Below are 27,288 nucleotides of genomic sequence, written 5' to 3'. Positions count from 1 at the left end.
TCATTGGATCTCGACCAGTGTCGCGATACGATAAACCGCAATCGCGATAGGCTACAATCCGACCTTTATCGGAGTCGGAAACGTGATGGTACGCGTTTCTCTTCCTTACACGAGGCATCACAACAACGTTTCACCAGGCAACGCCGGTCAACTGCTGTTTGTGTATGAGAAATCGGTTGGAAACTTTCCTCATGTCAGCACGTCGTAGGTGTCGCCACCAGCGCCACCCTTGTGTGAATGCTCTGAAAAGCTAATCATTTGTATATCACAGCATCTTCTTCCTGTCGGTTATCTTTCGCGTCTGTAGCACGTCGTCTTCGTGGTGTAGCAATTTTAATGGCCAGTAGTGTACTTAAACCTAATTAACCTAAGGACATCACACACATCCATGCCCGAGGCAGGATGCGTGCCTGCGACCGTAACGGTCGGCGGTTCCAGACTGAAGCGCCTAGAACCACTCGGTCACACTGGCTGGCGAGGCGACTGACCTAGACAACACAAAAGGGAAATTTAGCAGCACCACCATACCCATCCGGAGAACACTCCAGATGGCTTTTTCAAAAGTCGGCTACTTGCGAAAGAGGAAGCCCCTTCTGTCTAAAGCGACCGCAGCCTCACTGCAGTGTCTTCAGTACAATGCGCTCCGGTAGCACGTTGCGAGGCAGTCAGCATTATCGACACCTACAAAAGCTATACATACTACAGAGATTGACAGAGGCAATCCTCAGAACAAAACCTTTAGACAAAAGGGCCAACTTCGACCTGTTAGAGAACTCCCATTATGCTATTTCGAGCACTGGACTGCGAATCCTACAATAAAGCAACTATTAAAAAAGAAAAACACAATCGTGACAATAAGAAATGTCCTCTCTCCACAAAAATAGGCGAAGTCCATTTTATTTTAGTTTTAAGAGCAAAATCGGTAGTTTTTATGTTCGACTGCAAGACACAATTTGCATCTCATTATTTTGTGACGCCCTATGAAGTGCACTGCCACTGATCACAAATGATCAGCATAGACATGTCCACTGTGTGTAAAATCAGGAAAAAATACTTCGACTATTTTGCTGCGAAAATTACCTATCACTGTAGAATGTTCTCGTTATCTCGAAACCGTCATCAAAGTAAAGAAAAAGCGAGAATTTAAACTCCAAAGAAAAAACTCTATATTAAGCAATTTCTTTCAGTTTATTGAACGAATTACACAATCTGGAAGCATCTCTCAAATGGTTCAAATGGCTCTGAGCACTATGGGACTCAATATCTGAGGTCATCAGTCCCCTAGAACTTAAAACTACTTAAACCTAACTAACCTAAGGACATCACACACGTCGATGCCCGAGGCAGGATTCGAACCTGCGACCGTAGCAGTCGCGCGGTTCCGGACTGAAGCGTTTAGAACCTCTCGGCCACTTTGTCGGCTCTCTCACATGCAATGTCTGTAAATACACTGTCCTACACGTGTGTATTACAAACATTTCAGATAATCTTTCACGCCATTGGCTCACATGTAGGGAATAAAGCACATTCATTTTACTTTCGACAACACAAACTATAATTCAAGAGGTCATAGCTGTTTTGTACACTGTGAAACTTCTTTATTTAAATGAATGTGTCTGTACTTAAATTGCAGAATGACTGAGATGATGAAACTACGTTATTTGATTCTGAAACAGCTGAGTAAAACTGAACGTACTGATCCTACTTTCTCTTTACTTTTCCTTATCATGTCAACACTGACCCACAATATTCTAGCGCAACGCAATCTGACTGCTCAAAAAAATTACAATCTGACCTCAAATAATTAATTCAAAAGAATGGCCCTGACTAAAACGAAATATTAACGATTACCTATCCATTTCATTAAGCACTTACCTCACGAAAATTTTCACTACGAGAATTACTGTAATACAGCGAGCGTCAATACTGCCAGCTAAATAAAATATTCTAACTACTGTAGCCAGTAACTACTAATAGGGATGTGGTTAGCAAAAGAAAGGTTTTGTTGCAAACCAGATAAAGTATTTTTTACCTTACTAATGTGACATCCAGTTCGAACACGAATGTAGATCGTCATTGACATCTAGTACAAAGGTATACAATCATGAGTAATATTCAATCTCCAGGTCGAACATGTACAGATCGTTAGCCTACGCTAACACTTCAGACCTCTACCCTCCATCAATGCTAACGTCTCACATCTAAAATCCATAACTGCTGGCTGTTCACCTCCAACTGCCCATCAGTACTTCCATCACTGCTGGCGACTAACTTCGAGCTGCCCAACTACTGGCGATTAACTTCCAACAACGAGTCCAACCAGCCACAGAGTCTCTTACAAAGAAAGCACAGTCAGATCCTATGCAAAGCGCTACACAGCGCTGCCAACACAGAAGCAGCCCACTTACAACTGTGACAGGTCCTGTTTTACCAGTGCGATGCTGTATCATACTAACATTTACAAAACAAATCATGAGAGGTTGTCTCACCCGGTGTAGGTGAGAGATTGAAATTTCGTCACAACGAGAAAAAAAAGAAAAGAAATGCCTGTCATGTCAATCCATGGTGTCCTAGCCATCTCCTCCACCCGTCAGATGGCACATCACCGATATAAATTTGATAGGCTAAGACTGCTGTCTTTGACGCTTTACAGGAAAATCAGAGAAGCATCTGCCTCTAAAATTACTTGCATATGCGTTATAGGATGACAGAGAGTGGATGGAGTGATTGGTTGAGGTGGAATTGTGATGAGGTGGGACTTAATGGTAGACTGATGATGAATTCTAGAGAGAGAGGGACATGTTGCTGCAGGTCATTTGACCATTTTTTCCGTTGTTCTGTCGAGTTGCATCAGTTGTGTGACATAACATGCGTTTGTCTCGCATAGAACTGTGTGCGACTTAAGAGTACTGTCCACCTGCGATCGTTAACGGTACACCTCTCGGCTGTCAGAGGAATTCGATCCTGTTTCGACACATTACTCTAGACGAATGAAGATTTATGCGATGTACTCCATACCCTGCCGCATCTTGGGCATAAAATCGAGTATTCAGTTTCATAACCGCAGTGATTCTAAGTTAGTGACATGTGTTTGTGAGGTACTACTACCCCATATATACATATGCTTGACAGATGTCCTGTTTGCAGAGTTACTGGCGGCATGACGTTTAATTTCACATGTCAAACACCGCTGCTTTACGTTTCTCTCTTCCTTTGTAAGAGGGATTTTCCGTTACTAGCGATCATTTTAAGTGAGCATAGTATAATTCCTGAACGGTGATCAGATGTGAACAGTGCGGGCTATACACCTATGTAAGCTATATTGTACATGTATCACAAGGAATCGATATTTTAAGGAAGTAGTTTTTCATTTTACAGTTTGTAGGGATAGTAACAGCGTTGCATTACACACGAGTAATAGATCGGAAACCGCAACGATCTAACGTTATAGCGTGTTTTAAGTGCAAAACATTGTAGCCTTAGGAGTGCATGTGTTTACGTTCTCTCTTACCAAGACCTTCTTGGTAATGACCCCAGCCACAAGAATAATACTTTAGAATTGATAGCGCAGTTGATTTACGGAAAATGCTGCAAACTTCGTCTGTCTGGAGCTCCATCATGCATAAAAAACTACCCATTTCCTGTTCTTAACTGTCTGTTATATCATCACAACAGTTTCATATCTACTACGCACCGATAAGGGGTGCTAACCTCCTCGAGATTCGCGCATCTGAAGAAATCTTGTGCTCTTGGATGGGTGTGGGACAGCAGTTACAGCCTTGGTTCGCACTTTTCCTCCACGAAACGTGGAATGTAGCGGTCTACTTTTGGTCAGCTGCAGATTAAATTGGTGCCTGAGCTGCAGGGAGCGTTGGTCAAAGTCAATGCGAGGAGATCTTTCATCTGTAACCCTGTCCTAACAATGCGAGAATGCACTGTGACTTCTATCCACATAGAGAAAGATCGTAAATTACGCACTGTGACTGAAGTGTTAGAGATATGTAGGTCGCTGTCTGGTATACCTTGGTGTATACGAGGGTTGTTTTTTAAGTAAGGGCCGTTCGCGCGTATAGTCCCGTAGTTCGCGCGGACGCCGCAACAAGCCACCGCGCCACTTTCCACATCCTTCCCGTTCACACTGATGCAAGTTGCAGCTCTGTAGCTGACGTGTACGCATCGCTGTGCTACTTTATAATGTTTACGATTATTCAATTGCCCGCCGCGTGTGAGATACGGTCAGTGATACGTTTTTTGACTGCGAGAAGCTTATCAGCTGCAGAAATTCATCGTCAGTTAACAGAAGTTTATGGCTTGAATGCAATGAGTGAAGGTAAAGTGCGTCAATGGGTTAGAGAGTTTAAAAATGGCCGTCAAAACGTCCATGACGAAGAACGCTCAGGCCGGCCCTCTGTGATCACTGATTATTTGGTGGCTGCAGTCGAAACAAAGATTCGTGAGGACAGAAGATTCACAATTTCCACTCTTTCTTTGGAATTTCCACAAGTTTCAAGATCGTCTTTGTACAAAATTGTGTCTGAAAACCTAAACTTTAAGAAACTGTGTTCTCGGTGGGTACCCAGACTCCTCACAGAGAACCACAAACGGAAGAGATTTGCCACTTCATTGGACTCTTTGATTCGTTACGAGGAAGAAGGGGATTGAGTCAAATTGTCACTGAAGATGAAACATGGGTATCCCATATCACTCCCGAAAGCAAGCGACAATCGATGGAATGACGACACACAACCTCACCCGTCAAGGTCAAAGCCAAACAGACCCTGTCAAAGCGCAAGATTATGGCAACTGTGTTCTGGGACCGGCGCGGTGTTTTGCTAGTGGACTTTATGCCATGAGGAACGACAATCAACTCAGATGCCTACTGTGCAACTCTAAAGAAGCTCCGCAGAGCAATTCAAAACAAAAAGGCGCGGCATGCTGACAAAAGGAGTTTTGCTCCTGCACGATTAACCCTAGGTCTCACACCTCTCAAAAGACTCGGGATTTGATTGATTCTTTTGGCTGGGAAGTTTTGGACCATGCAGCATACAGCCCCGACCTTGCTCCTAGCGATTTTCACCTTTTCCGGTACCTGAAACATCATCTTGGCGGGCAGCGCTTCAATGACGACGATGAAGTGAAAGCGGCCGTGAACTCTTGGCTGTCGGAGCAGGCGGCCGAATTCTTTGAAGAGGGACTTAATAACTTAGTTGTACGGTATGACAAGTGCTTAAATAAACAAGGCAACTATGTAGAAAAATAGGTAAAAGTGTGTAGAATCAGAAAATAAAAGTTGTTTTACAAAAGTATTTGTATCTTTTTAAAAAAATAAAAACGGCCCCTACTTAAAAAACAACCCTCGTATGTTCGAGGATTAGTAATGAACGAACGTACAGCACAGTCATGTATTTACATTCGCGATGGTACTCGAGAAGTAGTGGAGGAGATGTTTAGCAATGATAAAGAAATTTGTAAGCAAGCTGCCGTGTCATGAGTCAGCGTTGAAATTGCGATAAAAATTGCTGAAACTGATCGCACTATCAACTATGATGCTTATTATTACAGTACATCGACGGTGTCTTTTCCATCCCAAATGTACACTGTTGATTACCACATAATGACTGACATGGAGAAAGAGTCTTGATGGAGAGGGCAACGCTTTCTGGGGATTGCTAACAAAGGAACAGTGATCGCATGCATGCATGCATAGCAGCAGCATGAGGAGTCAATAAAACAGAACATAGCGCCATTAGCTATACCGTCATTGTGAATGATGAGTTTAAGTGTAGACGTCGTCAACCATCTTCGGACAGCAGTTTGGAAACGCTCGACAATGCCTCAGAACTCTTCCAGTTTCCTTACGTTGTGATTGTCTTTTATTTCAATAACTCAGTGTGTGTGTGTGTGTGTGTGTGTGTGTGTGTGCTGTGGGAGCAGCAACAAGAACATGATTAACACAATGGAATGGCTAGTTTTCTGTGAGAGCCAGTGGATCAAATCGTGTTAATGTCAGTTTAGAAACTGACACAGACCTCGAAGTCATGGCAGAAAAAATAAAATGTATGGCGCTTAACAAAGCGTGTTACAGCAGAAAAAGTGCTGCATCAAACAACACCACACGGACCCCGTCTTGCGACCGATGATCTGTGGGAGATGGTCCTCGTACAGTAAAGGAAATGAAACTTTGCACTGATCTGTGCAAGCGAAGTCGATCGCTGGCCACCTGCTCCAATGGATCAATACCTGTATACAGGGTGCACATAAACTCTGCGAACACTTTCAATTATTTATTGCACAAGAACCACACATTGTACAGATATCACACATATGTCATTTTGAAGAGAAACCCTGAAAGTGTTTTGTTTTTTTATGTATACCGCCACAGCGTAGTTTCGTAATTTGGCGATAGTCAGCGCTAGTCGCAAACATGGCGAGTTGAGGTGCGGAGCTTTCTGAGTTCGTAAGTGGATGAAGGGACAGAGGGGGGAGAGGGAGGCGAGAGGGGAGGTAAGAGGGTCTCAGTTTTAGGCAGTTCGTGATTATAAACCAAGGAGAACGCATGTTCAACTACCACCCCCTTTGCATTCTTTTACGATGACAATTTTTCCCAGAACAAATGCTACATTATGACCCATTCATTACGATAGCTCGTTTTTTCGCGACAATTTCGAAGTGTAATTACAATGTGACATTTTTTTTCATCAGTTGTCGTATCGTGCATTGGCTTCGGTTACCTGGGCTGCAGATTTCTTTTTGGATAGGTGTCTGTAGTGAACTCTGATGTCAAACAGCGATAGATACTGTATGCTTACTCCTCTTTGTCCAACACCAGCATCTCGTCAGTTGAACATATTTCCCGCCAAAAAGAATAAAGATAGTACTGTTCATCCCAGACTTCTTTTCCCGCCAGCTTATAGGTGAAGGGTAAGGTTTGCATGTGTCTGTCCCTAGTTTCAAGTGGTATTGCAAATTTTTTTTCCGAGCAGGATAACATCAGCTGTATGGCATCTTCAATTTTTGAGTTGTATTGTGCTTTTATGCTGTCCTTCTGTAGCGCTCTGCATATACGAGGGTAAGTCAATTATTATCCGCAATTTAGTTATATTTCTGTTTATTTTGACAGTACTGTCGTTTTACGTTGATGATGCATGCTTTGTTTATTTGTTGTTATATCTTGGCAATTTTCAAGCTGCTAGGTTAGTTTCGTTATCGCTCCCGTGCTGTTAATCATGGCTGCTCCACTTTCTATTTGCACCAAAGAAGAACAACGTTCAGTGATCTGTTTTTTGTGGTCTGAAGGCGTATCAGGGGCCGAAATTCGTCGAAGACTTTCGGTGCAGTATGGGAACAGTGTTTTGTCACAACAGAGTGTCTACGAATGGATTGAAAAATTCCAAAATAATCGCACAAGTGTTCCCCACGATGAAGGAGCCGGACGACCGTTTGCCGCCCCAAATGGAGAAACCATTGAGCGTTCACATGTGAAATGATTCTCTTAGACAGACTACTACTGACGAAGTGGCACATCGTCTGCAAATTATTCATGGTTCTGCCTACGAAATCATCCACAACAGACTTGGGTTTCGTAAAGTTTGTGCAAGCTGGGTCCCAAAACAGCTCACACAGTTGCATAAACAAACACGTTTGGACATCTGCTAAAAACATTTCGATTACTCTGGTAATGAAGGGGACAACTTCTTAGACAGGATGATTACTGATGACGAAACATGGATCCATCATTCCGAGCCGGAGAGTAAACGGCAGAGTATGGAATGGAAACATCCAAATTCGCCATGCAAGGAAAAGTTCAAGACCCAACCGTCTGCAGGAAAAGTGATGCTTACGGTTTTTTGGGATGCACAAGGTCCAGTACTGGAACATTATGGGAAAGGGGCACAGCAATAAACAGTGTGCGTTACACTGAGATGCATACTGCCAGGCTGCAATTCGAAGCAAACGCGGAGGATTGCTGTCAAAAGGTCTTGTGTTGTTGCACAACAATGCCCATCCGCATACTGCTGTCCACACTGCTGAAACGCTCCAGAAACTCAAATTTAAAGTACTGTATCATCCTCCATACGGTCCTGATCTTGCCCCTTCTGACTATCTCTTGTTTGGTCCACCTAAACAGGCATTAAGGGGCCGTCGATTTGCTTCGGACGAAGCAGTGAAAGAAGTAATGCACTCCTGGCTCGCAGCTTAACTGAGAAATTTCTTTTATGAGGGTGTCAGGTAGCTTGTACAACGATGGACCAAGTGCATTGAAAAGCAAGGAGACTATGTCGAAAAATAATGTTCTTGTAAGTTTCCTATTTGATTACAATAAAATTTTATAACTAAGATAATAATTGACTTACCCACGTAGTTGTGTAATTAGGCCCAATGTTTGTGGTTAACTAGTAATTTGGATCGATCTTTGTGTCAATTTCCGGCCAAAATAAATAAAGTGCACTTACTTTATCTTCCTCTCCTGCGTCTAGACTGTTTCCATGTGGTGGGGGGTGCACTAGGGCTTTCCATCCAGTAGAACCAGTGTACGAGTCCCAGAAAGGGCAATGCGAATTTTAATTTCCCACCAGTTCCTGGGTGAGGGGTGGGGTTGGATGTCTGCACAGCACTGGGATAAAGAAATTCCCACCAAAATTCGAAGTTCCCACCAATGGGTTATTTTGAGGGATGGGGTGGGTGGAGAGGTGGAAGGGGGAGGGGGCTGAGGCCCACATGCAGGCTGAGAAAAACACGTGACGTCATCCAGGGGTGGGCGGTGGACGTGGCTGGGGTGGGGGTGATTAACTGATCAATTTAATTAATTTGCATATCTATTTGATATCAAAATTGGGGTGATGCCACCATCTCCCTACTACCTCTGTGTCTGTATCACAACTATATACGATGACCTACGTTACAATTAAAAGAAAACAGCCCTCGGTCACTAATTTTTAGTGAATTAACCGGGTTTCGACACTGCTAGGAGTGTCTTCCTCAGAATTTAAACCAAAGAATGGTCTATAACGTAGTCACAGAATTATGACTAAAAACGCATGAAACAAATTATAAGTACAGAATTATCGTGAAAGACTGGCAGTACTTATATGTCATTGATAAAATAATAAATCCAAAAGGGCATTTATCACAAAGATATTTAACATAAACAAACTGTGATGGCGAGCCGATAAGGGATGCTCGTTACTTGCGTTTACAACCTGCAACACGCAAGTAACGAGCAGCCCTTAGTCGCTCGCCATCACAGGTTTTTTTTTATCTTACATATCTGTGTGACTAATGCCGTTTTGGCATATTTATTATTTTATGAATGACATATAAGTACTGCCAGTCTTTCACGATAATTCCGTATTTATAATTTGTATCATACGTTTTTAGGCATAATTCTGTGACCATGTTATAGACCATTCTTTGGTTCAAATTCTGGGGAAGACACTCCTAGAAGTGTCGAAACCCGGTTAATTCGTTAAAAATTTGTGACCGAGGGCTGTTTTCTTTTAATTGTAATTATTCACGGTCTCTGAACGTGCATCCACGTACAAAATTTTGCGATGACTTACGTTCCCTCACAGCTAACTGAGGTGCGAGGCGACGACTATTACTGTGGAAGACAGCACACAGTGCGACATATTGAGGTGTAATGCGAGCTGAGTCCCTATGCGATGTGCTGAGGTACTGAGATTGGGACAACTCGGTCGGCGGCGGCGACCTATATGCACGCTGCTCAGGGGGCGTTATCGGTGTGTAGTCTGGAGTGTTGTCTTCTCTTGCCATAGGCTCGCCTTGTTCAGCGCCTGCTATACAATGTTTCCTAGTGCCGACCGATGTGCTGCCGAAGGCGTACGGCAGTATAGAAATAATGAGAAAGAAGCAGTCGTAAACAGTAGTCTGCTAATGTTTTGGTCTACTTAAAATGGTGGCAGTTCCCGCCCATTATGGCTTCAAAACAACATAAAACGTAAGTCTATAGTTCCATCATCCTTCTTTTTTTACCTCCATACTTTCAAAGACTGCCTCTATGCAGCGTCTTTGCCTCAGATATGACGTTATTGGCCGGCCGCTGTGGTCTAGCGGTTCTAGGCGCGCAGTCCGGAACCGCGCGACTGCTACGGTCGCAGGTTCGAATCCTGCCTCGGGCATGGATGTATGTGATGTCCTTAGATTAGTTAGGTTTAAGTAGTTCTAAGTTCTAGGGGACTGACGACCACAGATGTTAAGTCCCATAGTGCTCAGAGCCGTTTGAACCATTTGACGTTATTGATCAAAGGTGGTGGGTGGAATCAGACACTATTATTGGACTTTCTTACCATCGAGACTTGAGTTCAAGTTTTAATTGCAAGCGAACCAGTAGGCCTATCGCAAAATGAGTTATACCAATATTTTCTTGTTCTACAAGGAGAAATTTGGTTTTAAAGTGTATTGGAAAAGCTTTTCTTGCTTTTGACGTTTTATTGTCATGTCTATATGGCTTTCTCTTTAGCTAAAGGTGCGATGGTCTATTTGGTACATATCGCATTCCATACAGGCATCCTACGTTCCACATTGAGCTATTTGGCTGTAAGTGTAGCGAAAAACAAACTCCTCATTGTTGGGTAGATAAGAGGTCTGTTCAAAAAATTCTGGAACTTTGTCCGCAACATTTTTCTACGTTTACGCTTTACTTATTGTACATCGCCTCCTTCGAAATAGTCCCCTCCACATTTGATACGCCGCTCCCAACGCCTTTTCACTTCCGGAAGCAGTCTTGGTACGACTCTTGCTGGATCGCACGAAGCGCCGTCTACGAATTTTCTTTTATCTCGTCTACAGTTGCAAATCTTCGTCCTTTCAATGGAGTTTTCAACTTTGGAAAATAAAGAAAAGTCCGTTGTTGTCAGGTCTGGAAATAACGGAGGTTGAGGCAGCACAATGATTTCGTTTTTTGTGCAATAGTCGCGCAATAAAGTGCGCGCCATTTATGACGGCGGCCGAGTTTACGTTCGTTCTGCGCATCTTACGTCACAAAACACAGTCAGCCAATGAACAGAGAACGACGTTGCCAGAGTTCGACTGCAGTACAGAGCACGGACGAGTGTCTTCAGTTTTAGAAACGCTCAGTCACAAATAAAGTAATTGAACAAAAGCAATGTCTTGATAGCAGACTTTCTATAAAAGAAAGTTTGGAAAAAGGATTCTTTATACCAACTGTTTCATATACTATTAATTAATTAAATCAAACAAGCAATAAGCCTCCTAATTCAGGCGATAGCAAGGAAATTCATTCTCACTAATCGCTTTTTCGTAATAAAGAACAGTGGTAATTGTATATTTCCTATTGTACTTCGACGAAACGTGAATAGCTCATAGTCATACCAACAGTGTTGGTCGGTATTTTGCTTCATTGTTTAAAGTACTCCAGGAACTCTAAAGAAGGATGAGCTGTGTTAGTGAAACGGTTAAGGTGTTTGGCTACTAAGCAAAAGATTCTGAGTTCAAATCTTTCTTGGTGCTTAATATTTTCTTCATGAATTTTATTCGTTTGACTGTAATTTTTTGAAATTTCTAGTGGCAACTAAAATCGACCATACGGAAAGTATACGCTGTGGACTTTTACCTCTGCAAACTCACCAAAATTTCGTGCAATGGTTTACTACATTTAATGCTGTTCAATAACTGCGTTGAACATGAAACAAAATTAAGTCATTTGTGGGGGGGAAGGTATCAGTCAAGAAGATGTGTAAAAATCAAATTTTTGCGCCAAATAGTTTTTGTGAAATCGAATGATAAGTGTGTCAAAGCAGTCGGAACACAATGTGTCAGCACAGGCAAGCAGTGCAGTGATGACAAAACCGCGCACAGCGCGGAATGCGAGGAGCACGTCTCTGTAGCAGCGAAAGGGTTAATGCGGCCGTGGTAGCTTTACTTCATAAACCGCGCGCTCCACCCTAAACGTAAGTTTGTGAACTATACTATACTATGGCACTGCTTCACTTGGCGCGTGCAACTGGCAACGCAGCAATCTCCCGCGTCTGGGCGGGCACGCGCGAGCCGCCAAGATAAAAGAATTGAACTGTAACAGGGATGAATGTGCAATGATGATGCAAGAGCCATGAACTGTGTCGCCACATTACAGGTCGTACCCTTCTCACATTTTCTCGCAGGCGTCGCAAATGTCCCGATAGCACCATCGATTAATATTTTGTCCTGTAGCATAAATCCATCATGAATGAATCCTTCTAAGTCAAAGAAAACTATCAGCATTTGATCTGGCTTGACGAGCTTTCTTTGGCCTTCGAGAACCTTTCCCGATCCATTGTGAAGATTAAACCTTGGTCTCAACATCATAACTGTAGACCCATGCCTCATCACCAGTTCTTAAGGAACCTCTCGTTCTTATTTGTGTGATCCAAATGCTCTTCACAGATTACGAGGCGAAAATCTTTCTGGTCTTGTCTCATGAGCCGTGGCGCTACACGATGCATTCCGAAAAGCAGTGTCAGGATTTCATGACTTGACACAACTGAAATGTTACACTCTTCTGCAGTCTCTCGGACAGGCAGTCTTCGATTGGCAACACAATTTCGTTGACGTCCCTGACATGAGCTTCATCGGTAGACGTCGAAGGGCGTCCTGAACGAAGGTCATCTTTAACTTCCCGCCAGCTTTTTTGATATCGTTCCATAAAATTTCGAGCGTGCAGCCGCATAAATTCGACTTCTTCTTCTAATATTTCGGCTGAATACCGTCCCGCCGAGGCATCTCGACTCACTCTAAAAATGGCTGGACGGTATTCAGCCGAAATGTCAGAAGAAGAAGTCGAATTTATGCGGCTGTACGCCCTAAATTTTATGGAACAGTCACTGCGGTGCTAAAATATGAAAACGCACATTTTTAAATCGTGTGAATCATTCGTAACACCGAGTACGGCTTAAGAACTCCTCACCGTAGGCTTCCTGCATCATCTGGTGTGTCTCTGTAAAGCTTATCTTGAATTGTACGCAAAATTTAATGTAGACGCATTGCTTCTCTAACTCTGCCATCTCGAAATTCGCAAACTGTGCGACAGAACGTTCTACTCAATACAGCACTGAGCAATAACTGACAAACATACAACAATGAAACTTCCAGTAGTTGCACATTAAACACAGCCGCATTTCGCTCCAACACACCATTGGCGTGAAATCACGAATGGCTCTCAGCACTATGGGACTTAACTTCTGAGGTCATCAGTTCCCTAGACCTTAGAACTACTTAAACCTAACTAACCTAAGGATATCACACACATCCATGCCCGAGGCAGGATTCGAACCTGCGACCGTAGCGGTCGCGCGGTTCCAGACTGAAGCACCTGGAACCGCTCGGCCAGAAATGACGAATGTTCCGGAGTTTTTTGAACAGACCTCGTATACGACGACTTTTTACGAAGTTTACGTCTTCTCCTGCTTACTAGCAATTTTTTATTATTAAAGTGAAACGACATTCTTCAGTAAATATCTGCATGTTATAAATAGTAAATAAATTGTCCTGTAACATAGCGTTTCGTAATGTCCTGAGTCCTTAGGGAACTAAAGAATGACAAATGTAGCGCCAATTTTTAGTTATTGTCAATTTTTATGGCACTATATACGCTCCGTATTGTAAGAATTAAGTTGCAAATTAATGTAAACGATAGTATTCGCGCTCATCCAATATTGTGTTCAGAAGTGTCACGTGCTGCCGCCTGGCGCGCTGCCTTCGCACTGAATAACAAAAACGAGACAGAGCGTCGCGACCGTTGTATTAAACTATGCTCAAACTCGAGTCGCCATAAAACAAAGTCCGTTACTAGAATTGACCCAGACACTAGAATTGACGCAGGGAATTGACAGTGTTGTGTCAAAGTGCGATAAATGTATTAACGGTTACGGCGATTACTTTTGATATAATAAACAATTTACTTGCTATTTTCCCCTATGTCTCATTTTCTTTAGACTGCCCCCTATAGTTTCATGGTTTAAAAAATCGGGAGTTCGTTGGTGTGTAACTACGGTTTCATTACAGTGACGTCAGTTGCGGTGTGTATCATCTATGGCGTGTTTGAGCGGTCCCGGACGTCATTTGTCTCGCTGTACTTCCGTAGCGCAGAAACAATCGAATTACGCCTCTTGGGAAAGGAATCGCGCGCACAAACCAGCTGGTGTGCGTGTTCTTCAGTTAGTTGACGATGCTCAGTGGTGGAACAACGCACGTGGAGAACGTGTTTTGGGCGAGTTGAGGAGTGGGAGAACAGTTCCGAAGCTGCTGCAGCACACGCGAAGTGTGGCAGTGTAGCTAACAGCGCGCAGCGAGTGATATGCGGCGGTGGATGTTGGTAGCGCTGGCGCTGTTTGCGGCGTGTGCTCGTGCGCCGGCGTCGGCCGAGAGCGACCCCGAGCTGCTGGCAAAGGGAGCCGAGGCGCTGCGGCTGATCCGGCGCCGCGCAGAGAGGTTCCCCGACCGGCCGGAGGCGCGCATCTACAAGGGCACACTGGCCGACCGCGGCATGTACCCCTACGCCGCGTTCGCCGCCGTCTTCGGCCGCGCGTGCTCCTCCACCATCGTAGACCGCAGGTTCGTGCTGCTCACCAGGATGTGCACCGACGCCAGGCCGGACGACGGTGAGTACCACGCAACGCAACGCCACTAACGTAAAGTCGACTGAACGGAAACAGTTTCCGACTTCTTTAAAAAAAAAAATTATGGGCAGGGTGAGTTTTTTGGAAATTTGTGGTAAGGTCTTATGGGACCAAACTGCTGCGGCACTTATGCAGTTTAGGGGGTACATGCGCTGATCACGAGAAAAGTACCTATTTTTGAAGGAAACGCGTATTTCTGAAGATATAAGCATAAATATGCACGGAATACAAAAAATTAGGTTATTTCCAAGAATGATTGCCTATCGAAGTTGGAGGGCTCCAAACGATACATATCGAACGTGCGATAATAAATCGACTATGAAAGTCTCGTGGCGCGCGTTAAAATGGTTCAAATGGCTCTGAGCACTATGGGACTTAACAGCTGTGGTCATCAGTCCCCTAGAACTTAGAACTACTTAAACCTAGCTAACCTAAGGACATCACACACATCCATGCCCGAGGCAGGATTCGAACCTGCGACCGTAGCAGTCGCACGGTTCCGGACTGCGCGCCTAGAACCGCGAGACCACCGCGGCCGGCGGCGTGCGTTATGATCAATTATTTGTGATCGTTAGGCCGGCCGGAGTGATCGTTAGGCCGGCCCGAGTGGCCGCGCGGTTAAAGGCGCTACAGTCTGGAACCGCACGACCGCTACGGTCGCAGGTTCGAATCCCGCCTCGGGCATGGATGTATGTGATGTCCTTAGGTTAGTTAGGTTTGCCCGCATCTCGTGGTCGTGCGGTAGCGTTTTCGCTTCCCACGCCCGGGTTCCCGGGTTCGATTCCCGGCGGGGTCAGGGATTTTCTCTGCCTCGTGATGGCTGGGTGTTGTGTGCTGTCCTTAGGTTAGTTAGGTTTAAGTAGTTCTAAGTTCTAGGGGACTTATGACCACAGCAGTTGAGTCCCATAGTGCTCAGAACCATTTGAACCATTTTTTTTGTGATCGTTATTTTTATCAGTTTTGCGTTGTTTCTTCAGTTCGTGTACATTGCATTCCCGCCATTGGGAAATCGACACGGTTTCTATTGATAGCGAAAGTAATGTCTGCTGCTTCTCACGATTCTATTGCGGAATGCCTCACATGGAAGACTCTAATTCCATGCCTATCCAGCATAGAAAAATGTTTGACTTTTTGCCGGAAATATGGACTTCTGCCGGACGAGGAAAGGAGGGACTGTGTTGACTGTGGTGCTGCAAAGTCTGTGAAACTTCGTAAAAGGAGGGTGGACACTGAAATTCCGTTGCAATTTCATTGCGGACTTTGCGGAAAGCAAACCAGCATCAGGAGAAACACGTGGTTCCAGTCCTGCAAATTATCGATTCAGACGAGCGTAATTCTTGTGTCGTGCTGCATTCGAGATTACACGTTGCAAGCCACAGCATCAGAAACTGAGTTATCGGAAAATACCGTGTGTGACTACTTCGGGTTTTGCCAATAAGTGTGCTACGTGATAGTGACAAATGACAGTGGTGGACCGAATAAAACAGTAGAAGCAGACGAATCTCATATTGCTAGACGAAAGAATCAATGAGGACGACCTTATAAAAGTGAAGTAGATCATATTTAGGTTTTCGGTGGGATAGAAACGGAATCCCACAAGTGTTTCGTTGTGAGGTTGTTGTCCCGAGACAAGGTGACTTTAGTGGGTCTCATAAAACATTTCATACTGCCTGGTACAAAAGTCGGGTTTCAGGCGTACTGGACTCTCAAAGCTGAAGGGCTCGACAACGAATTCGTGAACCACTCTGTAGAGTTCGTCTCTTCAGATGACGCCAGTGTCGATACTCAGAATATAGAACGGCTGTGAAAGTCTGTCAAGTCTACCATAAAAAGAGAAGGGCGTCCAGGACAGAAGGACGAACTGTACTTGTTCCAGTACCTATGCTTTCGCGACTTGCGTTTGCAGGGGAAAGTCGACGCATGCGACACTCTGCCGATATTTCTGCGCGGTATTGGCAGGGTTTACCCTGGGTACGGGAAAAAAGCAATTGCCCCTGTAGCTTACACATCACGCGGACTGTCACAAGACGAACACGACTAAGGTAACTCATCTCCTTTGAATTTAGAAGAGCTTCTCTAACGCTTTTCTTTTGTCGTTGCTGTAGTGACAACTTGAAATACACTCGTAACGCGCGCCCCGAGACTTCCATAATCGATTTACTATCGCACGTTCGATATGTATCGTTTGGAGCCTCCATCTTCGATAGCCAATCATTCTTGGAAATGACCAAAAATTATTTACTTGAAAAAATTGTGTGTTACACTCATATCTGATGCGCTCGTCACCAAAAAACTACTTATTTTCATATGGATGCAAAAAAATATCAATTAACTGTCCCAATTTTTTTTATCAAAAATGATGTATTGCATGTGTATGCACGGAATTTCAAAAACTTTTTTTTTGCAAAATATATGGAATTAATAACAAAATTTTCTCAAATAATCATATTTGTTTATTTTGCACATATATACATTAAAGCTCGAATCACATATTAGATAAAGTTTGCAGCATTAGGATAGATTTTTCGAACATACTCAATAAAAGTGTGGAATGGATTTTCCCCAAAACGTTGACGCCAGAGAAATTCCGCCAGGTAGTTATTCAGCATAGCACTGTGAGTTCCAAAACGCCTTTTATTTTTTTCTTTAGCGTTTTGCCAGACTGACTCCAGGTGATTTGTGGTTGCGTTTGTAAAGGGATCGACAAAATAAAGAGAGTGATTGACAGTCAGATGATTGTAGCCCTAGTTACCTATGGTGTTGTAAGCTTGCCACAAATCAGAGACTACTGTGGTTCCAGGCACAACATACTGTTGTAAAATTGGCAGCAAATGGGTAGCGTCACGTCGTGGTACAGCAGCCATAAAGCTTTGCTTTGTCTCAACGTCATAACCACGAAAGATCCGTTGCTCCCGTACCTTATGACCTCGACGGTACTGTCTCCTGACGAAGGAGCTCTCGTCTGTTTCAACAGTATGCCCAGGGCCGCCCAAAACTATTGGCTCAATTAAGAAATATTCATGGCAGATATCCCTACAAAATTGGCACCAATCGACCACAGTGTGCTCACTGCCAATTTGGAGCTCCCTCATTAAAAACTTTTGCTTACTGAGTTCGAAAGCCCACGTATAAGACAGTCGCAAAATTTTAGAAATGTCTAAATGACTGCCAGCAAAAAATTACATTTTCCTGATTGCGCATTTCTTTCTACCGTCCCTGCCAACGGAGCAGCGCCAAATTTCGCCATCTTTCCCTGTAGTTTTCTCCAGCTTCATCTCGTTGTATCCAACACAATTCCCATTTTCACACACCATATCGTTCTTGCCTAGCCCATTGTATAGAGCATTGGGTGTTCTCCGTTACATGGTATAAATCTTCCATTACAAAGTCACTCAAATCTGGAAAATGTCTCGCCATTTTGGCACACACAGTAATATACGATACTTCAAAACAGACAGCCTTAACAGAAAAATATAGGTTGTTGGGCGCACTGATCAAGCTACATAACTGTGAGCAACAGGGACATATATCATATGCAACAATATTCAAAGCCAACAATAGCTATCATGGTTAGGATGTATGAAACTGTAAGCATTACCTATGGGTGAAGAACTCTGTAAAGAAATATATGAAAGTATCTGCAGCATATTTCCATAGCAACATGAATAAGTTGGTGCAAGCAGACAGTTAATCGATCTTCTTTTTGCATCCATATGAAAATAAATACTTTTTTGGTATTCCGTGCATATAACGGGTGATAAAAAAGTCAGGATAAATTTGAAAACCTAATAAACCACAGAATAATTTAGATAGAGAGGTAAAAATTGACACACGTGCTTGGAATGACATGGGGTTCTATTATAACCGAAAAAAAACAAAGTTCACAAAATGACGCGTAAAAGATCTCTTGCGCGCTTCGTTTGGTGATGATCGTGTGCTCAGCCGCCACCTTCGTCATGCGTGGCCTCCCAGGTCCCCAGACCTCAGTTCGTGCGATTAATGGCTTTGGGGTTACCTGAACTCGCAAGTGTATCGTGATCGACCGACATCTTTAGGGATGCTGAAAGACAACATCCGACGCCAATGCCTCACCATAACTCCGGACATGCTTTACAGTGCTGTTCACAACATTATTGCTCGACTACAGGTATTATTGAGGAATGATGGTGGGCATACTGAGGTTTTCCTGTAAAAAACATCATCTTTGCTTTGTCTTACATTGTTATGCTAATTATTGCTATTCTGATCAGATGAAGCGCCATCTGTCGGACATTTTTTGAACTTTTGTATTTTTTTGATTCTAATAAAACGCCATGTCATTCCAAGCATGTGTGTCAATTTGTACCTCTCTACATTATTCCGTGATTTATTCAGTTTTCAAATTTAAAATGACTTTTTGATCACCCGTATATGCTTATATCTTCAGAAATATGCCGTTTCTTCAGAAATAGGTACTTTTCTCGTGATCAGCGCATGTACCCCCTAAACTGCATAAGTGCCGCTGCTGAGGTCATCGGCCCCTAAGCTTACACACTACTTAATCTAACTTAAACTAACTTATGCTAAAGACGACACACAAACCATGCCTGAGGGAAGATTCGAACCTCCGACTGGGGGAGCCGCGCGGACCGTGACAAGACGCCCTAGACCGCGCGGCGCAGGGGAGTCAAAAAGGACTTTACAACTTTGGAATGATATAGAAATTTGTTGAGATAATGTATCATTTTGAAGCAAACAACCTTAAGTTTCGCACTAAAGTGTCAAGGGTCATTTTGCTTCGATGTGACTACCACTTGGGATGCGGTAAACGCTCGTTGCAGCAAACTGGGCTAAAATTTACTATGGAGCATCCACGCGCTGCTCTTGGTATAGTGTAAATGTTGGCAACGCCTGTGCTTGTATCGTTGGTGCCAGCCAATTGGAGAAAAGCTTTGATAAAGCTAATTAGATAGCCAGAAAATGATAAAATACGAATGACTTGCGTTATTTTACATACTCGTTTTTGGTCGGACAGCTACGTTTAAGGTGTAAATAAAGATCAGAATATGGTATTTCACTTGTGGTGACGGACACCACATTCGCTTCATGTAGATGGATGGCCATTTTGTTTAATTTTCACTACTGCAGCATAATGACTTTTGTATTATTGCTATATCTAACAGTCTGTATGATGAAATATTACTAATGATTTTTTCGTTAAATGTGGATTGTTTTGACAGACAGCAATGAATTATTCACGTTCTATTAATTTTTTCTATTGCTGCATTTGGCGTTTCCATTATGGATGTATACAGGGTGAGTAACCTAACGTTACCGCTGGATATATTTCGTAAACCACATCAAATACTGACGAATCGATTCTACAGACCGAACATGAGGAGAGGGTCTAGTGTAATTGGTTAATACAAACGATAAAAAAATGCACGGAAGTAAGTTTTTTAACACAAACCTACGTTTTTTTAAATGGAACCCCATTAGTTTTGTTAGCACATCTGAACATATAAACAAATACGTAATCAGTGCTGTTTGTTGCATTGTAAAATGTTAATCACATCCGGAGATATAGTAACCTAAAGTTGACGCTTGAGTACCACTCCTCCGCTGTTCGATCGTGTGTATCGGAGAGCACCGAATTACTTAGGGATCCAAAGGGAACGGTGATGGACCTTAGGTACAGAAGAGACTGGAACAGCACATTACGTCCACATGCTAACACCGTTTTATTGGTCTTTTTCACTGACGCACATGTGCATTACCATGAGGGGTGAGGTACACGTACACACGTGGTTTCCGTTTTCAATTACGGAGTGGAATAGAGTGTGTCCCGACATGTCAGGCCAATAGATGTTCAATGTGGTGGCCATCATTTGCTGCACACAATTGCAATCTCTGTCGTAATGAATGTCGTACACGCCGCAGTACATCTGGTGTAATGTCGCCGCAGGCTGCCACAATACGTTGTTTCATATCCTCTGGGGTTGTAGGCACATCACGGTACACATTCTCCTTTAACGTACCCCACAGAAAGAAGTCCAGAGGTGTAAGATCAGGAGAACGGGCTGGCCAATTTATGCGTCCTCCACGTCCTATGAAACGCCCGTCGAACATCCTGTCAAGGGTCAGCCTAGTGTTAATTGCGGAATGTGCAGGTGCACCATCATGCTGATATCACATACGTCGACGCGTTTCCAGTGGGACATTTTCGAGCAACGTTGGCAGATCATTCTGTAGAAACGCGATGTATGTTGCAGTGCTCTCCGATACACACGATCGAACAGCGGAGGAGTGGTACTCAAGCGTCAACTTTAGGTTACAATATCTCCGGATGTAATTAACATTTTAGAATGCAACCAACGGCACTGATTACGTATTTGTTTGTATGTTCAGATGTGCTAACAAAACTAACGTGGTTCTATTTAAAAAAACGTAGGTTTGTGTTAAAAAACATACTTCCGAGCATTTTTGTATGGTTTACACTAATCAGTTAAATTAGCCCCTTTCCTCACGTTCGGTCTGTGGAACCGATTCGTCAGTATTTGATGTGGTTTACGAAATATATCCAGCGGTAATGTTAGGTGACTCACCCTGTATATTTTACGCAATCTGCGTTGTTTTATGTTGCAGCGGCTATAACTGGGCCTGTCTAACTTACAGAGATTCGTTACGTGAAAGTATGATGGCAAGTAATTTGTGTACAAGGATGAATTTTTGCTCCGATGAGAGACGAATTACATACATGGTACAGGCGGCCCGTTCTTCCGCTTGTGCTATTACAGTATATTGTTGTTTCTATTATCTATTGTTATTTCTATTGTCTACTTATAAAGCACATTCTGTGGTAAAATTTTATTAATAATTCATTGTGGACTATTCTGTTGGTGACGGACTGCCGCAAATAATTCACGCCTTATGGACGACCCATTATTAATTTTCTACTCCTGCTGCATATTGGGGTTTCTGTTACCGATGTACATAGACAGTTTGGCGTTTTTTGTGTAGCAGCAAACGTTGCTGAGTCGTCTAAATTACTGAAATTTGTTATGCGAAAGTCTGATCGCAAGTAATTTGTGTACAATAGCGAAGTTATGTTCTAACGAGAGACAAATTACATACGTTGTGTAGACGCCCGATCTTTCGTTTCTGCTATTACAGTATATTGCCGTTTTGTTAATCTTGCATACAGCACTTTCTATAGTGAAATATTATTAATAATTCATTGTTGAATGTGGTATGTTGGTGTTGGTGATGGACTGGTACGAATAATTCACGTTTTATGGACGGCCCATTATTAATTTTCTACTTCTGCTGCATTTTGGCGTTTCTGCTATCGACATATGTAAGCAGTTTCGCGTTTTGATGTTAAAGTTATTACGCCTTATGTCTAAATTACGGATATTTATGTTTTGAGTCATTCTGATGGGAAGTAGATCTTACACAATAGTGAAATTTGGTTGCGATGAGAAATAAATTACATGTGTTGTGTAGATGACCCTTTCTTTAGTTTTGACTGTTACAGCATATTGGTGGTGTTTTTGTCATGACCTTCAGGTTAGGTTGGAAGGCAACAGTCTGGTTGTGAATTGACGAGGCCAACGAATGTGAAAGCAAAAAAATTGGTTCTGGTGACAGAATGACCTGTAGCGTAGCCCGAGGCCTAGGTTAGGTTCGGAGGCAACAGTTTGGTTGTGAGTTTGCGAAGCCAACGAATATGAAAGCTGGAAAACTGGTTATGTAGTCGGACTGGCATGAAGCATAGTCCAAGGTCTATGTAAGAGTGATGTCTGTCTCTTTAACAGTATTGGCAGTGATAAACAGATACTAATATAAGTTCCATTAATATTTTTATTGTGTTTCAGTGATTATTCTGAGCGGACCACATCGAAATGGAGTGGGTTTGCATAATGGTCGTTATTACGTCCTAACCTATAAAAAATTACTCAAGCGTATTAGAACTACTGACAGCCTTGGGAAAGCCAGTCCTGACAAAACTCTACCATCTAGTGAGCAAAATGTATGAGACAGGCGAAATGCCCTCACACTTCAAGAAGAATATAATAATTACAATCCCAAAGCAAGCAGGTGTTGACAGATGTGAAAATTACCGAACTATCAGTTTAATAAGTCACGGCTGCAAAATACTTACGCAAATTCTTTAGAGACGAATGGAAAAACTGGTAGAAGCCGACCTCGGAGAAGATCAGTTTGGATTCCGTAGAAATATTGGAACACGTGAGGCAATACTGACCCTATGACTTATCTTAGAAGCCTAGATTAAGAAAAGGCAAACCTACGTTTCTAGCATTAGTAGACTTAGAGCAAGTTTTTGACGATGTTGACTAGAATACTCTCTTTCAAATGCTGAAGATGGCAGGGGTAAAATACAGGGCGCGAAAGGCTATTTACAATTTGTACAGAAACCAGATGGCAGTTATACGAGTCGAGGGACATGAAAGGGAAGCAGTGGTTGGGAAGGGAGTGAGACAGGGTTGTAGCCTATCCCCGATGTTATTCAATCTGTATATTGAGCAAGCAGTAAAGCAAACAAAAGAAAAATTCGGAGTAGGTGTTAAAATCCATGGAGAAGAAATAAAAACTTTGAGGTTCGCCGATGACATTGTAATTCTGTCAGAGACAGCAAAGGACTTGTAAGAGCAGTTGAACGGAATGGACAGTGTCTTGAAAGGAGGATATAAGATGAACATCAACAAAAGCAAAACGAGGATAATGGAATGTAGTCGAGATAACTCGGGTGATGCTGAGGGAATTAGATTAGGAAATGAGACACTTAAAGTAGTAAATGAGTTTTGCTATTTGGGGAGCAAAATAACTGATGATGGTCGAAGTAGAGAGGATATAAAATGTAGACTGGCAATGGCAAGGAAACCGTTTCTGAAGAAGAGAAATTTGTTAACATCGAGTATAGATTTAAGTGTCAGGAAGTCGTTTCTGAAAGTATTTGTATGGAGTGTAGCCATGCATGGAAGTGAAACATGGACGACAAATAGTTTAGACAAGAAGAGAATAGAAGCTTTCGAAATGTGGTGCTACAGAAGAATGCCGAAGATTAGATGGGTAGATCACATAACTAATGAGGAGGTATTGAATAGAATTGGGGAGAAGAGGAGTTTGTGGCACAAGTTGACAAGAAGAAGGGATCGGTTGGTAGGACATGTTCTGAGACATCAAGAGATCACCAGTTTAGTATTGAAGGGCAGCGTAGAGGGTAAAAATCGTAGAGGGAGACCAAGAGATGAATATAGTAAGCAGATTCAGAAGGATGTAGGCTGCAGTAGGTCACCCAGGCCATTTATAGAGATCAGGAACAGCAGAGGTCCCAGGACGCTTCCCTGGGGAACACCTGATATCACTTCAATTTTACTCGATGATTTGCGGTCCTATACTACGAACTGCGACCTTCCTGACAGGAAATCACGAATCCAGTCGCACAGCTGAGACGATACCCCGTAGGCCCGCAGCTTGATTAGAAGTCGCTTGTGACGAACGGTGTCAAAAGCTTTCCGAAAATCTAGAAATACGGAATCAACTTGAGATCCCCTGTCGATAGCGGCCATTACTTCGTGCGAATAAAGAGCTAGCTGCGTTGCACAAGAACGATGTTTTCTGAAACCATGCTGATTACGTATCAATAGATCGTTCCCTTCGAGGTGATTCATAATATTTGAATACACTATGTGCACCAAAACCCTACTGCAAACCGACGTCAATGATTTAGGTCTGTAGTTCGATGGATTACTCCTACTACCCTTCTTAAACACTGGTGCGACCTGCGCAGTTTTCTAACCTGAGGTACAGATCTATCGGTGAGGGAGCGGTTGTATATGATTGCTAAGTAGGGAGCTATTGTATCAGCGTAATCTGAAAGGAACCTAATCGGTATACAACCTGGACCTGAAGACTTGCCCGTATCAAGCGATTTGAGTTGCTTCGCAACCCCTAAGGTATCTACTTCTAAGAAACTCATGCTAGCAGCTGTTCGCGTTTCAAATTCTGGAATATTGCATTCGTCTTCCCTGGTGAAGGAATTTCGGAAAACTGCGTCAAAACTCCGCTCTAGCGGCACAGTCGTCGGTAACAGTACCATCAGCACTGCTTAGCGGAGGTATTGACTGCGTCTTGCCGCTTGTGTACATACGACCAGAATTTCTTCGGATTTTCTACCAAATTTCGAGACACTGTTTCGTTGTGGAACCTATTAAAGGCATCTCGCATTGAAGTCCGTGCCAAATTTCGCGCATCTGTAAATTTTAGCCAATCTTCGGGATTTCGCGTTCTTCTGAACTTTGCATGCTATTTCCGTTGCCTTTGCAACAGCGTTCGGACCTGTTTTGTGTACCATGGGGGATCAGTTCCATCTCTTACCAGTTTATGAGGTATGAATCTCTCAATTGCTGTTGCTACTATATCTCTGAATTTGAGCCACATCTCGTCTACATTTGCATAGTCAGTTCGGAAGAAATAGAGATTGTCTCTTAGGAAGGGTTCCAGTGACACTTTATCCGCTTTTTTAAATAAAATTATTTTGCGTTTGGTTCTGGTGGATTTGGAAGAAACGGTATTGAGCCTAGCTACAACGACCTTGTGATCACTAATCCCTGTATCAGTCATGATGCTCTCTATTAGCTCTGGGTTGTTTGTGGCTAAGAGGTCAAGTGTGTTTTCGCAACCATTTACAATACGCGCGGGTTCGTGGACTAACTGCTCGAAATAATTTTCGGAGAAAGCATTTAGGACAATCTCGGAAAATGTTTTCTGCCTACCACCGGTTTTGAACAAGTATTTTTGCCAACATATCGAGGGAAGGTTGAAGTCCCCACCAACTATAACCGTATGAGTGGGGTATTTATTTGTTACGAGACCCAAATTTTCTCTGAACTGTTCAGCAACTATATCATCGGAGTCTGGGGGTCGGTAGAAGGAGCAATTATTAACTTAGTTCGGCTGTTAAGTATAACCTCCACCCATACCAATTCGCACAGAGTATCTACTTCGACTTCACTACAAGATAAACCACTACTGACAGACACAAACACTCCACCACCAATTCTGCCTAATCTATCTTTCGTGAATACCGTCTGAGACTTCGTAAAAATTTCTGCAGAACTTATTTCAGGCTTTAGCCAGCTTTCTGTACCTATAACGATTTCAGCTTCTGTGCTTTCTATTAGCGCTTGAAGCTTAGGGACTTTCCCAGTACAAATACAACAATTTACAACTACAATTCCGACTGTTCCTTGATCCAAGCACGTCCTGTATTTGTCATGCACCCTTTGAGATTGCAGTCCACCCCGTACTTTCCCGAGGCCTTCTAACCTAAAAAACCGCCCAGTCCACGCCACATAGCCTCTGCTACCCGTGTAGCCGCCAGCTGAGTGTCGTGAACTCCTGACCTATTCAGCGGAACCCGAAACCCCACCACCCTATGGCGCAAGTCAAGGACTCTGCAGCCAACACGGTCGCAAAACCGTCTGAGCCTCTGATTCAGACCCTCTACCCGGCTCTGCACCAAAGGTCCACAGTCGGTTCTGTCAACGATGCTGCAGATGGTGAGCTCTGCCTTCATCCCGTAAGCAAGACCGGCAGCCTTCACCAAATCAGATAGCCGCTGGAATCCAGAGAGAATTTCCTCAGATCCAAAGCGACACACGTCATTAGTGCCGACATGTGCCACCACCTGCATCTGGCTGCACCCTGTGCTCTTCCTGGCATCCGGAAGGCCCTTTCCACATCAGGAATGACTCCACCCGGAATGCACACGGAGTGCACACTGGATTTCTTCTCCTCCTTAGCCGCCATATCCCTAAGGGGCCCAATTATGCGCCTAACATTGGAGCTCCCAACTACAAATAAGCCCACCCTCTGCGATTGCCCGGATCTTGAAGGCTGAGAATCATCCTCTGAAACAGGGCAGGCAGCTGCATCTGGCTCAGCCAGAGACAGTACCTGAAACCTGTTTGTCAGACGCACCGGGGAGGCTTTCTGATCAGCCTCTGGGGACGTCTTTCGCTGCCTGCCACGCTTTGGATGACCTCCCAATCAACCACAGGCAAGAGCTCAGCCCCACTGCGGGCAGCAACCGAGGCAACCAGAGCGGCAGACCAATCTGGGGACAGACGGGACAAGGTTGACATCCCCGTAATACCCAAGTCCGGCTCCCCACAGTGGTGCCCATTGGCAACAGCCTCAAGCTCCGCGACCAAAGTCAGCGCCGCCTGCAGCTGTGAGTGAAGGGATGCCAACTCAGCCCTCATCCGAACACAGCAATCACAATCGTAGATATTAATGATGCATTTGGTGCTCTTTTAAACAGCCAGTGAGAAATACCGAAATAGATGACTTTGGCCTCTATTGAGCGGACAATTTGAGTTGACTCCATTGTGTTTTCAGCTATGGCCTCCGAATGAGTTCGCCACATAGACAATGTAGTGAACCAGTGTATGTGGAATGGTTTTATAGCCAGACGTAAAAAGTGTTCTATGTGTGGTGGGGATCTGAGGCTTATTTCCCGTACAAAAGGTACAGATGGAGTGCAGGGTAGGTGCAAAAAGACTCATCACAGAGTTAATTGCAGCATTAGAAAACATTTGTTGTTTGAAGGAAGCAAGTGAAGTATCGGAAAAATTCTACAATTAGCTTG

At 43.5% G+C, this 27,288-nt stretch overlaps 1 protein-coding gene across 1 annotated transcript in view; it reads left to right on the top strand.

The window, feature by feature from the left end:
* Nucleotides 1-14,311: 14,311 nt before the first annotated feature.
* The window catches only part of LOC126106122 (uncharacterized), a 246,989-nt gene continuing 234,012 nt past the window's right edge, over nt 14,312-27,288 (top strand). The window contains exon 1 of the mRNA XM_049912367.1: nt 14,312-14,615. Coding sequence (XP_049768324.1) covers nt 14,312-14,615 — 304 coding nt within the window. The remainder of the gene's footprint in view (nt 14,616-27,288) is intronic.

The sequence above is a fragment of the Schistocerca cancellata genome, chromosome 10 (assembly GCF_023864275.1).
Source record: "Schistocerca cancellata isolate TAMUIC-IGC-003103 chromosome 10, iqSchCanc2.1, whole genome shotgun sequence".
Lineage (NCBI taxonomy): Eukaryota > Metazoa > Arthropoda > Insecta > Orthoptera > Acrididae > Schistocerca > Schistocerca cancellata.
Note: the sequence above shows the minus strand (reverse complement) of the source record. Positions and strands in the feature narration are given on the sequence as shown.